The following is a 25,882-nucleotide window of genomic DNA, read 5'->3' on the forward strand; positions in this document are numbered from 1 at the left end:
CCCAACACACATTATCTGGCTTGTGCGTGCCCTATTTATCATCAGGTCATCCATTTTATCTTCCTCTCTCTTTGACTCTTTCTTGGAAACTTTCACTTTTTTCAACCATCTACTTTTTAAATTGGTCACTAGGTATGAATTTCTGCCACATACAGACCCCTAAGAACCAGTGTGTTGGTAAAACATTAATCAGCCAAGTATTACACAGTGAAATTACATTGCCAATCAATTTTACATAACCAAGTAGTCATAGTCAGCCAAGTGTCCGCCATTAAAAGCACAAGCAAAGGCTCTCCTATACATGTTTGTGCACAAAGTGAAATGATTTAGGAATTCTTACGAGTATACACACTGGCTTCAATCACCCATTAAAGCAAGCTAATATTGATATGCAAAGTTTTTTAAACATATATCATGGCTCGTTTAGCATTTTCTTCAAGCGAAATCTTACATCCAAAGGCATGGGTTACCAGTAATATACTTTATGGCCACAAACAAGTCAAACTCATGCTGTGAAGTAAAAAATATCTGGAATGACACATAGCAGGTAAATATCTCTTAGATTCTTGCTTAAAACATTTGAGTAAATATTCAGATGTGGGTTCAACTTTGCTCTCTACTTACACAAAAAAGATGGAATGGTGAATTATTGCACAAGATGAAAATAGTACAAGCCTGAAAATGCCCGACTTCATGAAAATGAAAACAATGCCCTGACATGCCACTAACAGGACAAAGTTTCCTCCGAGAGGCTGGTGAAAACAACAAATTTACCACCAAAGTCATTTAAAATATCAAAGTACTGTTCACTTTCTGTCTTGGAACTGCTAGTCATGAAAACAACAATACTTCACTAGAAATTCCTATTACAGACAACATAGTATTAGCATTTGTGGCATAAGGTTAGAAACAAGGTTTTATATTTGACATTCAAGAAAAAAACAGTATTGATATATGATATATGATATTTTTATTTTAGAGGAACACACATACTCAATGTACTTGCAGATGCCTGGATCTTTCTCTGGGTCAAGGCATTTATTGCAGCCATGGTACTGCCATAGAAAACTGCTGCCTCTAACATCATCGAAAATGCACGCAAAAATCTCTATCTTCCACTATGCATTTTTCACTTATGGAAAAAGAGATAAAATTGTGACTGAGCAAAACTTCCTGTTGAGATTTTGCAGTGAATTTAAGTTACACTTTGAAGATTGTTTGAGTCAGGTAGTGACTTCTTAAGCCATGGTAGAGAGACAATAGGGTGAAAAAAAAAAGAGAAAAAAATCTAATCTGTTGCAGTTGGTTGATTAGACACATAAGAGATTGCAACACAAGAGAAATATCACCATTTCAACTATCTACCGTTGTATGCTGTCCTATGTCTCAATGGTACTTTTCTATGCGTAAAAACACTACAAAATCAACCATAACATTATCTCTGTATCAGCCTGACCTTGACATTTGACCTTTACCAAATCTATCCAGAATCAACCGAATAGAAACAAAAAAATATAAATATATATGTATATATTTGATCAAAATTTATTGAAAACTATCGGTACTTTACATTATTGCTTGAAATATGAAATGACAAGCTTTCCCAACTTGACACAAGACCAATAACCTTGTATCCCAAATCTAAAAGCACTGCATCTGAAGATATTGTCTGTGGATGTACCATGTTTCCTTACACAGCATCTCAAGGTGAGGTTGCTGAAATCATCGTGAGTAACGAAAAATATTTTTGAGTAAATGGAAACCCATGTCTCCAGTGCCATGATGGTGAAGAGTTACATTACAGCACCAAACTAGAAATGTCTGTTTCGTTTTGTTCTGTTTTATAATCTTTTGTCTGTTTGTTTCCGGACTATGATGCTGCTCTTTGCTCAAAATGAGAGAATTGGGCCGTTCCAAAGAATTATTACAAAGTCAGGCCCCTTCATACATGTTTACACGATACTGAAACAATAATCAGTTGAATAGGTATCTACAGGAATGCCAATCAGAATGCGTTCTTCTCTTGAATACTTACTGGCTTCATGGCTCTTTACACAAACACAGAACCAGGTAGAGGTTTAGTGTGAGAATGAGCCACACAAAAGATGAGACACCTCATTTCCTCAGTCATGTCAGTTTGTGCCCCTTGCACTATTGCCACTAACAATAAAAGTATCTTATTGCTACCCAACAATGAAAACCAAGAACAGTCATTCCTGCCCTAGCAAAACACTGCCTTCAGCAGCCATTTAAAAAAAAATGCCCTCATAGAAATTAATATGGGCAAATGACCCTGTGCATAGTCGCCATCTGTCTGCCACACAATTTGTCTCCTGCAGTCGATGTTACACTACATTATGTAATTTGCCACCAAAACACTCGGTTCAGCTCTTAATATTCATGGATTGAGTCACTTTCTGTGTGTTCCAATCCCTGAATTTCACATATTGGCCCCTCTTAGGGCAAACTAAAATAACGAAGAACAGAAGAGAAATATGAATGAATGAAGGTGTTTGGACTCACTTGCTGCTTCGACAGAAAATTTAGTCATATCATACATTATGATACATTCATGTACATGTGTGCAAGGTACACTAGGTATGAGTCCTGTGGATGTTCACTACACATAATATGTGTAGTACGTAAAATTGGTGGACAATCTGTGTATAGTGGCCACCTGTTTACAGAGATCATTTCTCTCTTCTTCTTTTTTTTTTTAAGTGGTCTCTGGAGACACAGAATATCAAGCATTTTTGGATTAAGTATACACCGAGAAGAAAAAAAAATGCAACCACTGAGATATAGGCCCTTATTTTCATCAGTGAAAAAAAAAAAGGTTTAGAGAATGTCAATTTTTCATTCGGGGTTACATAATGTGAAGAGACTTTTAAGCATTTCAAGAAGAAAAGCAAGTTCAAAATAGGTTTGACCATTACACTCCTAGGGTTGCTTGCTCCTCATTTAAAACCTAAAACCATAACAGTAGCATTGTTTAATGCACTGTCAGTAATAAATTGAAAATTTTGCAATGTAACTCGAGATGCAAATGCAGTTGCTTCGGTCTCTGTGGCTTACACAAAAATGAAAATCCATTAACATAAGCAATGTCCATGGAAAAGGCATATCTCCTTCAAGGATTAAAGTAGCCAGTTTGGAATTTTCCAGGCATCACAAGCATTGAGTTTTCGCATTCTGTGTTGTTCTATAAATTTGTGACACCTCCTGATTGGGTGTCACAGACAACAGTGAAGTGTGCATACAATCCTTGTAATATTTTAAGAATGTGAACACTTCAGGAAGACACGGGAGATTTCATGATCACTTTACATCATATAGATTGTCATATGTATCACTTCAGCGTCTTTTACACCCTTATTACTAGGCCTACATCATGAAATATGCACTGTGATTGAACGTGTCTAAACAAATTTGTCGTTTTTGCTATCATTCTAAATATCTGATTAAATAAGAAACACAACTCACAATATTGGTCACAGCTCAGGAAGATACGTGGTTTAAATATAAACTATAGATATCTCAAACTTTGTATACTTTTGATGCTTGCGAATAATTATAAATTGACACATCTTGTCGTTCAGAAATCATGACAAATACCTCAACTGCTGAGTTTTATTGTTCTTTTGAAATCCTGTGAAAGCTGCTCGGCACGACCGTCCTTTGTCGTAGAGTCAAGTTTTGCGTCTTTGTTGTGACCTGGATACAGACCCAACTTCATCCGCGTGCGGGTCCTGTTCATGGAGCTGTGTAGCGCCCTCTTGGGGAAGGGATTGAAGACGACTCTGTCCAGCGGTGACACTGGCTCCTCACAGCTGGAGCTGCTGCTACTCTGCCGTCTTCTGGAGGCAAAGCTCTGGGGGAGATCAGCACTGACACTATCCTTGTTACCAACACTGCCATTGGGTTCCATCCACGGCTTCTTGTCGTTCAGGCTGGTGGGCTCTGAAGCCTCGGAGTGCCTCCGCAACGAGGACCTCAGGATGCTCGGCTTGAATGTCTCCACGGCACAGTTAAAGTCTGGAATGGATCTACTGCCAGTGATGCCTCCTGCCCTGGGGGACCTGAAGGCTGACACGCCCTTCTCTCCTTCAGGATGGTCGGGTAAATCGCCAGGTACCTTGTTTGCGTTCAGGTCTTGCGCTGACCCGGAAGTACTATCCTCTCTGGAGACAGACACGTCACCAAGACTGCTAGAATGCTTCACCCCCAAGCCATTGCACTCAGAAGTTTCACTGCCGTGAGTGGTGTGACATCCGAACCTGTTATTACCATCGTCCAAGTCGATCAGAGTACCTACAACAGGCTCCGCAGACTCTTGGGAGCATGAGTTGCCATTGTTCGTGGAAGACGGACTCTGGTGCCCTTGTTCCCTCTCATCGTCAACTGACGACCTTTCTTCTCCCTCTGTGGCCGGACGTTGGCCAGTGACACCATCCACAGGACTGATGACCCTTTCACACTGGTCCTGCTTCTCATCCTCTTTCACCCCAACGTTCTCCTCTTCTTTGTCCTGGGAGAGAGCAAGCTGCCTGACGTTGGGCTTGGTGTTGATGTGAACGCGTTTGATGGGCGTTTCCTTCTCATCGACCCTCTTGGGTGGCGGTGCTATCTGAGGGGTGGAGGCAAATTTGGCATTCTTCCTTCCAAGGCTTGTCTTGCCCAGAAGCAAGTGGTTGACCGCAGCTGGACTCTCAATGGCGACCGCCGGGTTCTTCTTGTCCGACAGAGATTTCAAAGCTGTCCAGGTCAACAATGAGAACAAAAATATCATTAGAATGTATTTACCGTTTCTAATTCAAAGCTGTGCAACAGAGCATACATAGTGAAGCGCAGTGGCAACAGATGTACTGACAAATTTATGCTACTAAAATTTGCTACTGATGCTTCACACATAAGGTCCTCATATATACCTGTCTAAATTGAGTTTGTAAAATAGCATTTTTGACAAGAGCTACAGTCTCCATGTAGCTAAAGATTTATCTGTATGCTGCTATCCTTTGACAGATGGTTAAGAAAAGCATGCCCTTCTTAACCTGTTGAGGACGCTTTGATTTTGCTACAACATGCATTTCCCCTAGACACCTGTCCGATTATACTTGGGACTCGTCCTCAACGGGGTTAAACAACATCATCAATGGCACATGTGTCAAATGTATGGGGGTATTACATTTGTTTACATATCCATTTTCATATTTTCAATGCTTTTCATAATTCTAATGGAAACTTCCTGAAAATGTCAGAAGTGATGAAACAATGAGTACTGATTTGATATGAGATAAATGTAAATAGCACGGGAGTGAAAAACAAACAAACAAACAAAAACTCACACTGACACATTTTTGTCTATAGATGCTTAAGTGCACGCCAGAAATATCAGCAAAATCAAGTAATAAAACTACAGAAGAGTGCTCAGTTCTTTTCTAAATTCCAAACTGTCTAAAGACATCATCATGGAATATATGTCTGGAGGCAAAAATAGACAACAATCACTCATACTTCTGGTCATCAAAATAGTGACAAATTACATGTTCAATAAAGGTAAAAAACACACAAACAAAAAACTTTACCATGAGGCTGTCCAACATACATTTGTATATCTCTCTGCAGTGTTAACAACATATATGACTTGCAGTTAAGTGTTACATGTCATGTTTAATATACTGGGATTCACATTCACTATATCATCAACAATTTCTTGGCATTTGTTCTGAAATACGTGATGCACCAGCCAGTCCAAGCTTGCAGCTTCTTAAAAAGAATTAATGACTTGCCTCTTTTGCCACTCATACTGCTCGGGCCATATATGACGTGCGCCCTCATCTGCCGTCGCTGGATGCGCAGGTACTGCTTCTTCAGTGACTGGACGTCCATGGTCATTCTCTCCATGAGGGCAGCAGATAGGGAGCTCAGGTCCTCTGAACTTGTGCCGTATGCACCGGGGCTGATTTTGGCGATGTCGTCGGCGGCAATAGCCGTAGACTCTTGGCGTTCAGCTGGAAGAAGGGAAGGATACAGATGGCATGTTCAGCTTACAACTAGTACTCAATAGACATCCATTCAGATAAATTTGTAAGACTGAAGATTCGTATCCTTCTCAAAGCGAAACTCATACTATTCTGTGTTCATGTCGCACGTAATCCTGCCACGTAAAATCATGTGTAAAATACACCATCAGCACAAAGGCCCTAGTTCACATTGGAAATCTAAATTTAATTCATTGTGTAAATTTTGTCCATGTATTAATAAAACAGACATGAAGGAGACATTCCTTGTACATGCACATGTCAGCGTGCACTCATCCCGTGTCGTATGTGGCATTTTTCATACACTCCACCCATAAAATTTTGCATAATCCATGGAATACATTTCTACCGCCTTAGTTTGTGACTTCACTCCAATATATTTATGTAGGCATGAACCAGAGTTTCTACAGAAAACAATAACAATAATTTTCATGAGACTACCAAACACACTGGCATTGTTAGCACACAGGTTCATACAACAGAAGGAACTTGATCTTCAACGTACCTCAAAGTAATATTCTGTCCCACAAGGTTCGGAAGCAGCAAAGCTTCATTCAACTCTACTCAAATCCACAATGATTACAAATCAAACCCTGGGAACCATTCATCCGTAACCTCTCCCAATGTGGTCTGTGGACTTACAAACTGCCATTAAACTGACAAGGTTGGGTTCAAAGAAGTTGGCACGCTCCAGTGAGCAGACTCTTTGTGCAGGAGACAAAGGGCAGTCATAGGTCAGGGAACCACTAATCATCTGATGTGAATGCAGTAAAGGTTAATCTACTAAAGAGGGAGGAAGCCATGACCTGGTACTCGCTCACGGTCATGTGACAGTAAGTGAATGGAAGTCAAACTGGAATTTTTCCTTTTTTTAACGCTTTCCTGAACGAAACAATAATTGAGGAAGGCAATTGACTTCACACAATGATTCAGAACAACTGTGCACAAGATATGTATTATACAATAATGGTCTAAGAATATATGATTCACAAGTATTATTCTTACTAACTATCTTTACTGGTTTTTGGGGACTCCCATAATGATCAAGGCAGCCCAACTGCACCCGTTAACTCTACCTTGAAGGTTTGCCTAAAGTACTGTGATTGCACAATTAATGCATGAATAGAATAAATGTGACCCGCTACAACAAAAGGATCCTAAAGTCGCTGACGGGCGAGCCGAGCATAGCCCAGAAAAATGCTATTTTTAGGCCTTTACTTTGATCATTTAGCTTCGAAATTTCGGCAGATGATAGAAGATACATTAGACTACAAAATTATGTGAAAAAAAGAAATCCGAATGTTTTGACAGATTTTGGTGATCTGACTTCAAACTCGATTTTCTCGGCTCACCCGTCAGCGACTTTAGGATCCTTTTGTTGTAGCTGGTCACAAATGGATGAATGAAGTAAGTTTTGCTTCATCAAAAAACAAGGATGTCATTTATGAATTTAAACCAGGTTTCTAATTCCAGTCTCCACACAATCACAGAAATATAACATGATAGCATGAGCCAGATGACAGATGACAGAACAATCACAAGGTAAAGACCCAGTAGTGTTGGGATTCATGGGTGGTCCGATTCATTCACTGCCCACCAGCATGCATTCGAAAACCACAAATAGCACTGGTCAGCGAATATATGCATTGATGTGTACACTCATCAGTAATGGTCAACTCCAGTCACAGGGCTGCCAACCTTGAGTGAGAGTTTGGCGTGAGACACTGCGAGGGAGCGGAGCGACCTCCTGGCTAGCGACTAGCGCCTGGCGGCCTGCTGTGCGGCCGTACGTACGCACGTACTACGTACACAGTCAGTGTATGTAAAGCAAAGAGGTTCTAAGTAAAGCGATGTAAAGCACACGTCATAGCCATACATGTACTGTAATTTGCCAAAAGTACAAGCTACGCTCACGTGGTATAGGTAGAAAACAATCGTAATTCAATAGCTCGTCTTTGCGCGCGAACCGAAAACGATTATTATTGGTTAAGCTTTACACCCGCGGGGGAAAATCTCGAAATTTTGGGCGTGGGCATATCGATATTCGGACTATTTCAGAGTATCAGAGAATTTAGAGATATATTTATTTTTGTAGTCATGTACATTCCATTTTGGGGGTTTAGCGTGAGATTTCATTAATCAGAGTGAGACAGTCAAAATTGGTTGAATTGCGTGAGTCTCACGCTCAATGCGTGAGAGTTGGCAGCCCTGCAGTCAAGATTTTTCGGCTGTGTATGAACTTACACAGAGATCAGTGCTAAACCTGTGCACAATTCATTACAGGGATTCTTGAATATATTTGAGCCACGCCAGCCTTTCCACTCCATGATATACCCATGCGATGAGGTCTTTAAGACATATTCAGCATGGATATCATAAGCATGTATGCTTGTGCTGCTGACACATGTCTACACGGCAAGGCCGTCAATGAGGCCATTTACTTACTGCCATCTTGGATGCGATAAGGTGAGGTTGGGGGAAACAGCCCAGTGAAGCAGGTCATATTCGTCAGGTCCTCCTCATCAAAGAGCTCAACCTCCTCATCACTGTGGCTTCCCGCTGGCTGGGAGTAACCTCGGGAGCCTTCCTTGAGCTTGGCCGAACCCGACGAGGGCACTTTCGTGTCGATGGCCGACGACTTCTCCAGAGCCCCCAGGGGCGAGAAGGGGGTGATGCTAAACATGTACTTCTCGCGGATTTCGTTGAGATGGGGGAACGGAAATGATGCCATGGAATAGATTGTCTGCAATGAACAAGCAGATGGCATGTCAGAAGAAAGGCATTTACTACAAACAAGAAACTCCACACACTACAAGCAATCCTAATGACTGTATGTTCAAATGTCTCGGTTCTAAAATACTGCACAGAATATATTAAACTCCAGCTACCAATTAAGATATTTTTACTATCTGTCCTTCAGTGTATACCTGTACCATTAGCACAGCTATATCATCAAAATGAATGGAACAGCCTACACTGTACCTAAGATATTCACGGAATATAGTGGAATTAAGGATGCTGTTACCCAGCAATGATTAATCAAATACTAGATAATCATGTTATCAGTACTGCAAGAAAGCAAGCTTTTGCTTTAGACAGTTCATTTGTTTGGTTCTGTTATCAATCATGTGCAGGGAATCTTCAATTCAAACAATGCATGCAGAGACTGTCCGAACATCACATACCAACAAAAAAACACAACAACAACCCCTTCTACAGTGGCATTACTGCTGCAGTGAATGCATCATCCTGAATGCATGACTGCATTCATCTGATGAGGAGTGAGCGCATCAATGGTTTTCTTGCAAACACGTCTGTCTTATCACTCCTATCTCTAATGCAATAGCACATGGAGCACAATTCAAAGGGTAGATATGGTTAGTGGAAATCACCAGAGAAAACAGGCAAGCACTTCATTCATTTTTCAAAATCATGTTCACGAGAACCTTGATTCATGATGATGATGAAAGATTGGTATTTACAAGGAAATTGCTTTAGATCATAGTCCATATTTCATATTGTCTGCAGTCATCTTATCATACAGCAACTGTAATACCTGATTGATTTGCATGTCTTGGATCAGTTCCCCCACTGTCTAAAAAATTGCAAAATCATTTTTTCCTCAAGAAAAGATTATTGAACTCTAAGCTCCCTCATGTCACATGTCACAGCAATCATGGTCAACTATGGATGAAGCTTCTTTACTTATTGTACACATCCTCTGTTGGTGTATATAGGTTTGTTAGTGTTGTGCTTGCTCTCATTCTTCTGAAGTAGGGTTAAACTAGAAATGTCGCTATGGCGACTGATGCCTCCGCCATAATGCATGATTCTCCCAATGGGCGTATAGTGCAATGTCTTCACAATGTGTGATCCATGACAGTTTCACATAACTGGCAAAATACTGATATGACAGGTTTGTCAGAAATGACTTGAATGTCCGCTTTCCTTGAACTGGGTTTGCTATAATTGTCGAAGAGTGCATGTACACATATTTGGGGAATTAAAAATTTTTACTTGAATTCTGACGGACCCTTTTATAAGTTTACGCATTGAGTAATTTCCAAGGTATGAAGAAAGAGTGTAATTACAGTACAAAATAGATTTTTTTTTTTTTTTTTTTTTTGGGGGGGGGCATTGAAACCTGGCCTTTGACCCTTAACCTTTGACATTCTGGCTGGAAATTTCCTGGAGAATCTCCATTAGGTAATGCATGTATATATTAAGTTTTAAAACTAATAATGCAAGCATTTCATATACTAGTGTATGAGGGAAATAGTAAAATTTTGAGGAATTGACCTTGACCTTTGACCCCATGACTATTGACCTATGACCCCTAAATTCCCTAGATAATCTCTGCCAGTCAGTACATGCGTATGTATCAAGTTCCATGAAGATACATTGAACCATTTGTGAGAAAAGTGATATTACAACATTTTCACCTAACCTTTAACCTTTCGACCTTTGACCTTATGACATGAAACTCTCTCTGGAGAATATTTATGCAGTAGTACATGTCTACACCAAGTTTCAAGAAAATACCCTTGGGCATTGCATAGATATTGGGGAAATAGCAACAATTTTAGCATTTGACCTTGACCTTTTGACCTTTGACCTCTTGCCAATGTTACTAAAATCTACTCAACTAATTGTCCCATCATACATCATCCTTGGACCAAGTTTGGTGAAAGCTGCTTCATCCAGTTTTGAGTTATCACGTAAACAGATAGATTTTAGGATTTGACCTTGATCTTTGACCTTTGACCTCTGTCCGATTTCACTAAAAAACTAATCAAGTAATTGTCCCATCGTACATCATCCTCCAACAAAGTCTGGTGAAATTTGCTTGATCCAGTCTTGAGTTATCGTGTAAACGGATACAATTTCATGATTTGACCTTGACCTTTGACCTTTGACCTTTGGCCGATTTCACCAAAAATCTAATCAACTAATTGCCCCATCATACTTTATACTTGGACCAAGTTTGGTACAATTCAAGTCAATATTACTCAAGTTATCGCGTAAACGAAAGCGGACGGACGTACGGACGTACGGACGTACAGACGTACGTACGGACGTACGTACGGACGTACGTACGGACGGACGGACAACCCGAAAACATAATGCCTCCGGCACCACTTCGTGGCGGAGGCATAAAAAAGACAAAGCTGATGATTCTACCCCACACTCGGTTTTCTTCCCCCCTCCTCACCCACTACTAACAACTAAAGTGGCAGAATAATGTCCTAAATGCAGTACAGGTATGCATCTCTAAAACATGCTCAATTAAATGCCACATTATAGGTATGTGTCCACACTCAATAGTTATGACATGCTGTTCAGTCTGGTTGACAGCTCTGCATGTACACTGCTTTTCACACAACAAGTATTACACCCTGATGAGTAAGCTCATGAATACAGGGAGTGACTCTTTGAACTGTGCTCAGGAGTCTAGCGTATGAATGCTGGTAGTCCACTAATCCATCCGAAAGACTTTCTAGCTGGTAGATTTGATTAGTGTTGTTGTTTTGAGGGGGTGGTTTATGTTTTGTTTTTGTGTGGATTTTGTTCCACATGCTGCAGAAAGGCTTCCTTGAACCTTTCAAATTTGGCAAACTCACTCAGGCAGGATATTTATCGAGCTTGCTAAAAGCTGTTTGAGAATATGAGGGATGACCCTGGAAGATTACTGTATTTGCATGACACAGAATGCACTTTCCATCGTAAATAAGTTTTTGGGGTCAAGTGCTACCAAAGGCAGTAACCATTCTCCTACTCAAACACAGAAAGAAAGAGATAGAAAAAACAACAACACAAAAATACATATCATTTATTGCAAAGTTTGTTTTTTTTTTCTTTTTTTTCCTTGCACATATCTGATTACAATAAGTAATGCTTAATGAGTTATTGTGCAACCCATATTGGTTACTGACCTTGCCAAATCCAGACAAATTTTGTATTTTCATACAAGCACTACAAGCAGACACAGAAGTCTCATTGGGCTACTTCTGAATAATGCATGCATTAAGATACAGTAGCAAAAAGTAACAAACACACAAATAGAACAAGTGAGATAGAATAGTCTGCATTAGGAGTTTGCACACATAAAGGGCATCAAGGAGGTGCAGGTTTGATCTCACCTGTACAAGGTCGTCACCATCGATGAGTTGGTTCTGGAGCATCTCGCTGCAGAGCACCGCCATCTGGCTGTAGAACTCATCGGCACTCTTGATCTCTAGAAGAGGCCTGAAATAAGAATGTTAGTGACATACAGTAAGGGACTGGTTATTCATATTTTTAGTCATGGATGGTTACGCCCCTAAATTATCTCTGAATCTTCTTCATACTTTACATACGTTTTAGATAATGTCTGATGTGCAACATCTCACACATTTTCTCCACAATCCTACTTCACACATTCTCTTTCTGATACTCTATGCAGTTTGTTTCAACTTACATCATAGAATCAACTTCAACAATTCCCCAAAGCAGATTCATGCTAATGTGAGGCTATGGCTGCTTTGGTAATGACTCTTATACCTTGCTGACCCTTTCTGTTGATCATAGCTCATCTGAGCTTCAGTTTTTGACAGCTTTCAAAGAAAAGGCCTGGAGGTATTTCAGCATCTTATCTTCAAAGCACTACTTACCTTTATTTGTCTAGCTTTTGAAGTGTCATATTTTGAAGGAAAAAGACAACAACAAAACTAGAAATGTCGCTATGGCGACTGGTATGCCTCCGCCATAATGCATGATTTTCCTAATAGGTCTAGATAGTACATGTGGACAATGTGTGATTACATTTTCACAAAACTGGCAAAATATTGAAATGACAACTTTGTCACAAATGTGTTGAAAGTTCACTTTCCTTGACCTTGGTTTAATTGGATGAATAGGAGAGCATGTATTTGGGGATTTAAGGACTTTAACTTGACTTTGACCCATTCATACATTTATGCATTGAGTAATTTTCATGGTACCGGTATGGAGAAAAAGTGCAATTTCTGTACTGGATAGTAAATTGTTACCATGTTCATCTGGCCTTTGACCCTAAAATTCATAAGATACTAGTAATCACTTTCAGGTAGAACATGCATAAATATGCAGTAAATTTCACAATAAATCGAGCCACTTCTGAGATATGGAGGAAAAGTTAGTTCAGCACTTTCACTTGATCTTTGACATTTTGACCTTTGAGGCAAAAAAAAAAGAAAAAGAAAAAGAAAAACTCTCCAGAGAATTTCTATTAGGTTACACATGCATACACCAAGTGTAAAAAAAAAAATAATAATCCTGCTGGCATTGCATGAACATGAGGGAAATAGTAAAATTTTGATGTGCTGCACTTGACCTTTGACCCCTGACCTTTGACCCCATGAACCCTACATTCTCTAGATAATCACTGCCAGTCAGTACATGTATATACTATGTTCCATGAAGATACCTTGTACAATTTTCCAATTTACAGAGAGAAAAAAAAGAAGTTTTAATACTTTTACTCGACCTTTTGACCTTTGACCTTTGACCTCATGACCCAAACTTTCACCAGAGAATCTAAATTGGGTAATACATGTATACACTAAGTTTCAAGAAAATATCTTCTGGCATTGCATAGATATGGTGGAAATAGTGAAATTTTATGTATTTGACCTTGACCTTTTGACCTTTGACCTTGAGCACGTGCACCCAAAAGTTGATAGGCACAACTTCACCCCCTAATACACATACATGCCAAGTTTCATTAGGATACCTCAACAGGTTTTGATAGTTACCTTGTCCACAAAATTCATTACGGACGGACGGACAACCCGAAAACATAATGCCTCCGGCACCACTTCGTGGCGGAGGCATAAAAAACCCTCAAACATTGGTCAAACTTACTGTGAGAGTTTGGCCCAGATGGCCAGTGCCACCCTGAGGAGGACCTCCGACCCCTCCAGGAAGAGGGTGTCCCATACCCGCAGGACCAGCTTCTTGGGGAGGCAGGTGGCAAAGAGGGTGAGGAACCACTGCATGGTAAACACGTTGGTCAGGGGAGGCTCGTAGCTACCTGTTGCATGGACCCACAAACAGCATCACCAATAAATGATAGTGTGACAATACATGCACAGTGTAAGCATGTAATGCGATAAGAATATCACATGACCACAATTCTTGAACAATGAGAGCTGTGAGGGTTGAGTGATGGTTTCCATCTGATGCATGTACCTGCAGAAGAATGAGCTCAAACTGTGATTTATCACTGTTTCTCCCTTTGTGTATGTAATGGTTGATTATATTTTTGATGAAGTTTTGTTTTGTGCCATTTAACATATATATGTATGTGATATTTATAGCATGATTGTACAATACACATATTTTGTAAACACTGTGTAAGCCACTGTAATCTCTTTTTGTGAAGGTGGCATGACTCAATCACTCAATTCTTCATTGAGAAGTTATAGTATCACTCCTCATTTTCGCGATATCAATCTGCCTCCTTGTTGAATATTGAGAGAATAAAAAATTCCCATTTCCCTGAAATATTGGCATCATTTGTGAGCAATTATCACATGACTTGCTGGCTTGACTGATGTCATTTCGATAATAAATTCATGAAAGCAAGGACATGACTGCAGCTATATTTAGACCACGCTATTCCCCTACTACTCGTAAATGCAGCAATGCTCATCAACTACAGCAATGATACAGAAATTGGTGGCATGTAGAGCATGGCTGCTGCCTGTAAAATGGACCTTTCTCTCCATTTGACAGCACTCTTGGTTACGGTAAATAGGGGTTGCCACCTTTCTTGTGGCCTCAGTAATGTTATCTCTATAATGTTATCTCATTATTGCTATAATACCCTTTATCCACAAGGGAAGGTTTTGAAACACACTCGAAAGTCCTCACGTTCACTCTCAAACAGCAGTCGTCTTAAGAACTCTGTATCACATTTCACAAATGATTTATAATATTTTGGCAAAGACAATTTTTAGTGTGTATACTTTTACAAGGCTAACATTTAAAGAATGAAGCCAAGTCTGCTAGGTTTACAAGTAATATTCAGGTCTCTAGACTTTGTAAATCACAAAACAAACATAAAACAGAAGACTGAGGAAAATCATCAGCGAAAATAAAAGGAATATGCAATCATATGGTCAGATATTGCAAGCAACAGTCAGAAACATGCCAAAAAATTAAAAAAACAGTTTAATTAACTCATTTGATTTGAAATCAAGGTGACTGGTTATCACAAAAACATTTGTAAGATTCACTGTAGGAGAAAAGGAGTTTATACCTGACAAGCCGTCATTAGCGGACTTCTGTAGTTTGTCGAGGTGCTGAGCCAGCTCAGGCAGCTTAAAGTGAAGCAGCTCCCTGAAGACGGCCATGTCTACGGAGAGTGCCCTCAGATTGTTGGCGAAGTAGCTGTCGGGCAGCACGTGGTCTATCAGGAAGATCATCACCTATGTACAAATAATCAAAATAGTTGACTGAATCAGGGCTATCCCAGGGAGGGAGGATGCTTCAATCTCGAGAGTGATTCAAACACAGATCTCTAAAATTTGACTGGAAGTTACACGACAGAAATCGCAGCTCTTCTGTGGTGAAAATATACTATTGCAAATCATCACAGTAAACTCCACACACAGTTCAAAGACAAATTGCTCTACAGTATTCCATTTTTACTGACCTGCCAACATTTTTCATTGTCAGTTGTATGACCCTAAATTCAATTTAGCCTCAAAATTTCTGAAAATTTCCCCTGCTGTACTTTTCTGATATCTGCTATTAGACTATTCCCTACACATACCACCTCAAAGAAGATCTCTGGATGATTTTCAGACTATTACATTTGAACAATCATGATAAGTTATGTTGAGTACAGAGTTTCAAAATTTATAGTGATTGGGATGAGGAATAAGAATGCTTTCAAAATTTATAACAAATTGCAATGAACAAGGATTATGACATGGCAGCCTCAACATAAGAATGCATGAGTTGGGGCTCAAGGAAGCAGAACAAAAGAAGAAGGCATGCTTAGATTCTACATAGGTGAACTTGTCGCCAAGCGCTATTGTAATAGAATTACACTGTTACATTTATGAAATATGTGAGGCTCCAATGTCATCAACACTGTTCAGTGTAATTTGTTTCAGATTTTTCAGAGTATTGGTTTCTCTGCTCAAGGACCACAATTAATTCCACTAATCTATACATGGAGCTGTTGATTTATGTACTACATGATGTGAAATTATGAAAATCGTCTGGAATGCCCCTTTAAATAGCATTCATGCTATAGCGAGTAACACTGGCAAAATACTAATAACCATGAATGTAATGCACAATTAATGAGACTCATTTGCCCTACAAAAAGCAGAAACAAAATAATGAATTCACTAATCATCTACAAGGTGATTATCAATTCATGCACATACTGCAGGTGTACAGTACCTTTCCAGGTATATTGTACGTTAGCTGCCAAGAATGCTCCTACTCCCTTTTCTACTTTTTTTTAAACTTTAATGGGATAACTGCAATTCAATATAAAGCAAGTAAACAGAAATGGGTGTTTTTGTTTGTGATGCATAACAAGAATAGGAACTTTCAAAAATGCCTGATATTGCAAGCAGAACAAATGTCTTTTGTAATGCCCGGTCGCTTACTGGGGAACTTGTATCATGCAAGTAGCCATTCAAATAATTGTTACTTTTTTCTTCTGGTTTTAAAAAGGGAATTTTTTGGCAGGCCCCCCCCCCCCCCCCCCAAAAAAAAAAAAAAAAAAATAATAATAATAATAAATAAATAAATAAATAATAAAAATAGAAAGAAAAAAAAAGTATGCATTCAGCACTCACTTAAATGATGCAACATTAATGTTAGTGGACTTGTTGTTTAGTACAATAAAGCAATTCAATATGGTGACTTTATTTAAAAGATAGTTTTGAAAAAAACATCAGAGTACAGACAAAATGCTTTAGTTTCATATGAAAAGAATGAAAAGTACTTATGGCCTTCACAAAAGTTCAGAAACATGTCATTTTTGGCCAGTTTAGTAGTCATGTAGCATCCACAAACAAGGAAAACACTTGGAGAGAGCAGACCTCCGCCAAGCAGCTCATTTCCACCCATACGCGAATGTTGAAAATCGCCCTTATTTCTAAACCAGAACTATCACTGAATGTGATGAACAACCCCATCTAGAACTGAAGGAGTTAGCTCATCCCACAATATTTCACACAGATGCTGAAATCATCCTTATTCCCAAATGATAAAGAAGCCTTACTGTGGTGTCTCGGCAGAGTCTATCTCATTAGCAGTTACTGTAAAAGTGGATATTTTCGTGCGAGTGATTTTTCGCGCTTGGCGGGGTAAGATAAGTTTCGTGTGTTTTTGATTCCGTGAAATCAGGACATTAACTCCTGGGACATAAATGGCATGTAAAAATATTCGCGTGCTTTTATTTTTGCGCTAGCTTCTGGTTGGGGGAAATGCACGAAAATTTCTACTTTCACAGTGTCTGCAAGCTGTGCCACGAGTGTGCGCTCAGTGTGCATATATATGCACATCTCAAATATACACACTTTGCGGCTTGAACTCTCTCATTCGCTGACCCTATTTACCTATGATCATCCTTTAAAAAACTTTGGGATCCAGACAGTTATCCATTAAATCTCCACCAAAATGTAATCATCTCTTCTTTTTGTCATCGTCAAACAATCCTTTAAGTTTCATTCAAATCCGTTTACAACTTTTTGAGTGATTTTGAAAACAAACAGACAGACAGACAAACAGACAAACCAACACCAACAATCACACAACCTCCTTGGTAGAGGTAACAAATGACAAGGAATTAAAATCATCTGCAAACACCCTACGTGAAGACAAACATGCCTTACAACATTGTGCACATTCACATCCAATTCCTTGTCTAGGAAAATGCTAACAATCAGGAGACAGCATTACTATTTGCATTCCACGACACAGTCATTTTGACAGTGCAACGAAGCACCAAGCTTTTTATCAAACAAAGACATTCAAGGGTAAGCAAACTTATTCTATCATGGAGGGATAATGTCAACTGAATGTGTGCACACATTGAGACTCCAGGGCATCAGTTTATTCAGCTTCCTTTCAGCATCTTGGTGATTAGGGGGGGGGGGGGGGGGGGTTGGGATTAAAATGAGGAATGATTAGTGCTAGGCCTTGCTCGATGACGGATACACTTTAATAATCTGGGGGCACAATGAGTCCCGTTTAGGCACACATGCTACAATGCTTTGTGTCTCTTTCATTCATTCTTGATCACTCTTCACTGCTACCCATCCCTGATTTATTGCCATCCCTTGTCAGGATTCATAAAAGGACTGACTAACAAAGATAGGTGACAAACATGACCTTACAGAGCTACAGCATGCCAATTCTCATACGAGGGACTGTGCCATTATTTCAACTCTGCCATTATTTCAACTCTGCCACCTCCCCTGGGAATTCAGTAGATGTGTTTGCAATCAAATTAAGCACACTCTAGATACAAAGCTCCTGCTCGCATAAACAATATGTCACTTCATTCTGTGCATCAATTTCTGTCCATCTGTTTGTTTGTTCTTTCTTCTCTTTTTCTTTCTGTCTCCCTACTCTTCTCTCTTCTCAAGCTGTTGTGTTCTAGTGCATGTACAGTGTTGTACATTAAATTATTGTTACAGACATAATAGCAAATGCATAACAAAAACATGCATGCTCACATGTACATTAATACAAGATATTTGGAATGAGAAAGCTCATTCTCTTTCATGGATGACATTGTCTGGAACTGTCTGCATTTAACCTCCTCACTCATTTATCTAATTGGCCTATTCCATTGCTTTGTTATTCCAGCCTCAAAGCTGATTTTAAGTTTATTAACAATAATGGAATTATCATCAAAAGTCACTTATTTCAATGAGGACTGTCTATTGCAGAAATAATGTTTCTTTCTTTTTCAAAGGCACAACTAAAATTCTATTGAAAAACACACACATATAGGGGGAAAAGTGCTCGATAGTGAATCATTTTGGGTACTACTCCCAAATTCTTTGGCACACCACATATTGGATACATAAAAGGAACATCTGATCATGCAGTAAATTTATCAGTATGCATCTGACTGAAGTTTAAATGGAGTTGAGCTGTAATCACCATTCCACAGAAAGCTAACATATGGGACTGATGATGTAATCGCACAGCCATGCTGAATCTCATGGAAGCTTCCGGACCTGCCAGCATTTCTACACTCAAATCCGCAAGGTTTCAGAGAGCTATCAGGGGGACATTTATCAATGAACAAAAGTATATAGTACAAATCCCAAATGAGGGAGACTTTTATAAATACTCTCTTGCCTTGCTTTCACATGTACCAAGAGTGCTTAATTTGAATGCTGAATTACAAACAAGATTGCAATTGTGATTCAAATCATCATTCGTTCATAGGACCGAGGAAGGCTTTTCGGATTCTGCAGTTTTGAATTTCAGAGCGAGGAGAGAATGTTTGGCTTATTTCAAAGTTTCAATCAATAAACTCTTGAGCCATAGGTAGCCTGCTTTGAGCCTGCACTTGAGGAGTGCGGTCTTTCTACAGAAGTCATTGAAAAGTCGCTGTAAGCTCCGCTCCAAAGCACCATTGGAGGTCAATTATGTTCACATAGTTGTTTTGCTGCTTAATTCTGGAGAAACATGATTGAAAAACACCTCCGAACCGAGATTTCAAACACAATTAAAATTACGATTCACATCGACCTCTGTGATTCCAGTTTGCATTCACACGGCAAGAATGCTTAATTTGAAACAGGATTCAGGTGATGCATCATAAGAATCATGTTTCAAATTAAGCACCCTCTGTACATGTGAAAGCTACTGTAGGTTGGATAATGAAGAGACATTTCAGCGTTCAGGGAGCCACCTGAAGAACGGTTCAAATACTCACAATTACTTCCAACTGTCTAAAGACTGAAGGGTCTGTTTTACTGCATATATATTGCCCTGGCACCATAGATTGTTCCATGATGTAGTAAGTTTATCGTATAAGCCACAATATTAGGACACAACATGACCATTTGTTAATTTAGACATGCCCTATACAAAGTTTGATTACTGAGTGCCTACAATCCCAATGAATTCTACCCTTCTGCCCAACAGTTTTGTATACCCCTCTGATGACCACTGACCACCTGTCTGCGCACTAGAGCGAGGAACTCACCTTTAGGGCATCGTCTTCGATCCTCTCCATGACCTCCAGTATGAGGGCAGCAATCACGTTGAAGCCCTGGCAGTATCCAACGGACTTGTTCCAGCGGGCGTAGGCCAGGAGGACTCGTTTGAGGACTACGCGGTCTTCCTCCGCCCCTGGCCGCAGAACCCACTGCAGCCGGTGCGGTGTAGATCCTGGTGGGAGGTGCCGCAAAAACAATTGGGCATCAAAGTCGCAACAGGTTTGATGGGTTATCTCGTCACAAGAGCATTGACCATTATTCTCATAACGTCACACAGGTGAGATCCAACTGTTTCAGCTATGTTCGCACATCAAAATACTGTACACACGATGATCCTCTAGTTCTTACTTTATATACCAAATCGGAACAAAAGTCTTTGAGGTTATGGTCATCTTTGAAATCACCTCTTGAATAGACAATGGATCAACCAAGACAATATTAATAAAATACTCATGTCTGAATATATTTTACTGGGTTTCTACCTTGGATTATGCCACACCGCACAGTAATATCAATCTATTCCGTTGGAATTCACTCAGTATCAGAAGCAAAGGGAGCTTAGTGTGAGTGCAGTGTTCATTACACGAACAGTATGACCATAAGGCCAAAAAAAAAAATTGTTGTATTGGCGTAACCCGCCCGACCCTATGTTTTTTATTATTTTTTTTGCTATCGATATCAAGTATCTTGTTGACTGCGATCACGATCGCAAAAAACCCGGAAGTGGAAACGGCTCTGGGGATATCGGATGTACGAGGGAGCTCCGGAGAGATCTCGCTAGCGCCTCGCATAGCCTCGCTTGATCAGTACGTCATCTGTTTCCAACACGGATGCGTACTCTATCAAGATTTATACAGTGTATACTTTAAGCATTCAGACTGCAATGTATTGTGCACAGTTTTGCCATAGGTTTCTTGTGTGGAGAACTTACACGAATCTGTATATGTGGGACTGTTTTAGAGATCGCCGTGTGTGATGAAAAGATCGTACATATGGGTCAATTTGCATCCATCTTATCTAAGTCAAAATAGTAAAATATGAAGTGAAAACATTCAGGATAGGGATTTCATCATCTTTAAATTCTGTGAAGGGTATAATTCAAGTAATATCGGCCTCATAAATGATTTGTAGAATAGATGAACACAGCACATACGGTGCAGCAGTTGTAACTGTTTACTGAGCACGAGTTTTACACGTAAAATGCAGGTAGCAAAAAAAAAAAAAATCCGCCCGACTGACCATATTTGAAAATCTCATGTTACGCCAATACAACCTTCTTTTTTTTTTTGGCCTAACCTGATGGTTGATGAAAGCTCTATTCCGGGGCGGGGGGAGGAACTTACTCTTAAAGCAGTATTCAAATGCAGTATAACTACAACAAAATAAGTTTATATATTGAGAATTATGATTGAATCAATCTATATACCACTAACCTTGGTTTACATACAATACATCTCCGATGCCAACACTTGTGCTTCCATTTTTTAAACATTAACGTCTGAAAGCTGTAATCAGTACCACCCACCACTGAAGGCAACTTTTCTTTCTTTCTTTTTTCTTTTTTTTTTCTTTTCTTTTTTTTTTTTTTTTTTTTGGGGGGGGGGGGGTATTCTGATACATGTTGTAAATCTTGTCAATATCTGCAGGCATACAACAAATGAAGGGACTAACCAGAAGCATTTTTGATTTCTAGGACAGGTGATGATAGATTTGTTTTCCTCAATTGATCATGAAAAAGACAGAATAAAGAGGAGTAGACAGAAAAAAAAGGAACAAGCTGGGTCAAGTGACTTGCATAGAAAACAGGCAAGGGCATGGCATACTATGGGGGATTTACCTTGACAATCTGCACTCCAAGCTTATCATCATCCGGGTTGGAGTGGTCATTGAAGGCGACCCGCACCGTCTTTTCCCAGTCCAGCTTGAGGTGCTTGATGTGCTTGTCGGCCAGACTGAGCCACACTGCCTTGCGCAGCTCACGGGGCAGTCCGAATGGTAGACGGGCTACCGCTCGCAGTGCGTCGTACCACTGAATCACAGAGACAACCAAACGTAAGACACAAATTTGAGCAAGTGCCCCCAATACTTTGAATGGGCAAGTAAGCCATTCATTGCACTCGCCTATTAATGTATTTCATGGGGCCTAACTTATTGTGTACAACTTACAGCATAACAAGCTACATTCCATATATGTGTGGATCTTATTCTTATAACAAATGAAATGAGGCACAGTGGGTGCTTCATGTAACTGTTGTAATGATCCAAAATTTGTTGGACACTTCAATAGTGTTGTGATCTGCTTTCAAGGATGATACAAGTGCATCTTTTGGTGTGTTACAGTAATTCATTGCATGACAAAGAAGCTACAACCTGTAAATTCCATGCAAATATATACAATGTAATATCTAATTCTCATAACAATTGAAATGAAGAACAGTTGATGCTTCATTGTTGATGCTTATAGTTATTTAATGAAACGAAATCTCTTTGAAACTTCATCTCAAGATTTTTGACCCTTTATGTGTATTGCTTACTGTAAAAGTGGTTTCTTTCGCGTACAGAAACTTTCGCGGTTTCCATCGGTGCCGACTTTTTCGCGTGTGTTTAAATTCGCGGTCGGAAATGATAGTGTTGTAACAAGCGACGAGTTCAAAACATTTTCGCGTGATGTTAAACTCGCGGTTTAACCTCAAAGCGCGAAAATAAAACCACCGCGAAAGAAACCACTTTTACAGTATTTAGAATGAGAATATTCTCTATTTTCAAATTGAATAGTAAAATAAAATGTACACGTACCATAAAAGATTTGTCAAAATCACAAAAAAGAAACACAAATTTCAAGCCTCTTGTGTTTTCCCAGAACAGTGATACTGGTCACTATAAATCATGTAAAAAAAAATGTAAGTGAGGTGAAAATGTCATGGCCTCCTAAGACTACCATTTTCTTCCACACAAATCTGCACATCGTTTTTCGTTTTAAAATGGACTGAGTTCAATAAGTAGTTATGTATGCTATTAGTTAAGTCAACACATATGATAAATCCATTCATAAAGTACAAAACCCTATGTATATCATACTCTTCTATGCTGCAAAAGCTTTTGATATGCTTGACATCAAATTTTTTTGGACATTGTAATGATGTAGCAATGGTGAGTTTGGGGGGGGGTGGTAGCTCACTTATTGACAAACGACAGATTGTTCATCTATTGATAAAGACAAGTGGGAAAAGTGAGTGTGAACAAACCAATGAACACATGCAATGTAGCTATTAAATTTGCAGGCTATGATACAGTATACTGCATACATGTACCATTAAGTGAGTGCTACTGATAATCACAGTTTCTTCTTACAGTCTGTATGTACGAATACATCATAATTAGGTTTTAAAAATTTGGTAAAACTTCACTGAATCCATTTGCTTTACGTTTACTCTTTCAAGCAAAGTCAACTTCAACAAACAATGGAGTTTACTTATCACATTTCCTCAATCCTGACTGGTGTAACATCATCTATAGTAATTTAATTTCTACAAGGCAAAGTGAAACAACATAAAAACTGCATTTTCTTTCTCATAGAAAGGGCAACATACAATGATTATACCACTCAATGTCAGCAAACTGAACACTGCTGTCTTCTTTACCATCACAGTACTTTCATTTTACAGAGGCAAAGTGAGGCAATACCAAAGCTGCCACCATTTTCCTTCTCACAAAGATTGTAATCTTCATTTGAAAACAAGTGTCCTGCATACAGAAAATATAACAAAACATGAAGAAAACAAATGCTCACCACGAGAAATTGCAATATCCCTCCTTGAGTAAAGTCAACAACAGCTGTGCTCTTTACTCTTCTTTATAACACTTATATTAGAGATGACACACGACGGTCTATAAATGCAATTACATAAACTTGACTGCTTTCGCAAGAAGGACAAGTCATAAATTGCAATTCTATAAATCATGCACTTCTCTTTTTAGCATCTAAAAACTTAGAACCCCCCCCCCCCCCCCTGGAATGTGCCAGATTCAGATTGAGCTTGAATATCCTTTCTCAACAAGAAGCCAAAATTAAATACAAGTGATAGAAAAGGATAAAAGGCAAACATTCAATTTTTTAAAGGAATGTGGGAATACATTGTACATGTACAATTGTATAACTCAAGGTGCATGTAAAATGGCTTTTTTGAAAAAAAAAATGCAAGTTACAAATGTAACACTGTATCTGTCAGCACTATCATCAGCATGAATTACAATGCAGACCTAAACAACAAAATAAACAAATGCTTACCTACCCAGTGGGCAATAAAAAAGTGGATACTATGTGACATCAATGCTTCCATGACATCTACTCCTGCGACAATTGCTCCCATAAAATATCTGCACGCTACATGTATAAAGCCAAACGTAATTTCTACCCACAAACATACCCCTAACCGCAAGCCAAATCCTCACATCAAACTAAACTAAAACCCTATCACAACCCTAATCCTAACCCGAAGTCCTTGGAGAAAATAAGACCGGAGCAATTGATAAAGACGTCACACTACACTGTGTATTATACACACTAACTTTTACATTGTAGAATGTACAGTGTAGGTGATGGAGAACTCTCTTCCCCCTTTTTGTGTCCCATGAGGCGCCCTTGGCCAATCCCTGCATAGGAATCAGATCGGGGTTCCAGTTTGCGCATGAGTACAAAAAGGTAATTTGCACTGTGACACAAGCTGGTTTTTCAATTACTGAGATAAGCATAGACCCCTGTGATGTTATAATTATCATGTACTAGTAATCCTTATAAATGGTACTTGCCAGTACATCCACCTGGCAGCAAGCCTGGTATTTGGCAATGTTAAAAAAAAACAAAAACAAAAAAACATTGTTAACCCATTTGATACAAAATAATGAAATGGATGATTCCCCCGAGTGTTGATTGATGAACCATTCAGGTCACCTGGTCGATGCAGGTTCATTCTTTGTTTGAACACCAATTCCATGAATTGCTATATTGGGCAAGCTGATGTATTATGTCACTTTGAATCGAGTAAGGTGCCTAATCAACTGAGAAAAAAGAAAGGTCATTTGCACCCATAAGCATGTGAGCTATCTCGGAACTGGCTGATTCTTTTTGACATGAGGGCTACTACACTCACCTATATCATGAGAGAGAATGGTGGTATGCTCCACTTCTCCCATGGGGGTGGACGGACTGATGCGGTGCGTGTCGCTCATGGCTGGCAGGAAGGGTGGCAGTTGCAGACCAGTCATCAAAAGCTTGATACTTCGTAGCCGCATGTATACTTAGATGGTTGTCATCATAGCCACTTTTGAAAAACATCAGCTCCTGGGGATCAAAACACGACACTGTTTTTTCATGTCTCATGCTCAAAACCACCAAATTGTTAGCTTTTGCACCAGGTTGATGCTTCATTGTATTTTGTGCATGCATGCAATATCAATGCATAAGTGTACAGCGAACATGTACCAGGAAAGACATTCTTGACAGACACATTGTACTATCACATACTGATACAAGAATGCAACTTAAGTCTTCTTAGTGTTAATTGTACAAATCTCTATTATTTTAATGACATGTTCAAATGCCATGTCATC

At 39.3% G+C, this 25,882-nt stretch overlaps 1 protein-coding gene across 1 annotated transcript; it reads right to left on the reverse strand.

Moving 5' to 3' along the window:
• Positions 1-3,566: 3,566 nt before the first annotated feature.
• LOC139719348 (TBC1 domain family member 30-like) lies at positions 3,567-25,564 on the reverse strand. Its single transcript, XM_071630762.1, is given in 11 exon segments — positions 3,567-4,755; positions 5,790-6,011; positions 8,487-8,784; positions 12,182-12,287; positions 13,923-14,091; positions 15,322-15,490; positions 20,260-20,402; positions 20,405-20,444; positions 22,110-22,301; positions 23,925-24,016; positions 25,423-25,564. Coding segments are annotated over 11 exon segments (2,712 nt in total). The 3' UTR covers positions 3,567-3,616.
• Between the last annotated feature and the right edge of the window lie 318 nt (positions 25,565-25,882).

Source organism: Diadema antillarum, unplaced genomic scaffold (assembly GCF_040938485.1).
Source record: "Diadema antillarum isolate AM-2024a unplaced genomic scaffold, OU_Dant_1.0 scf00000109, whole genome shotgun sequence".
Taxonomy (NCBI): domain Eukaryota; kingdom Metazoa; phylum Echinodermata; class Echinoidea; order Diadematoida; family Diadematidae; genus Diadema; species Diadema antillarum.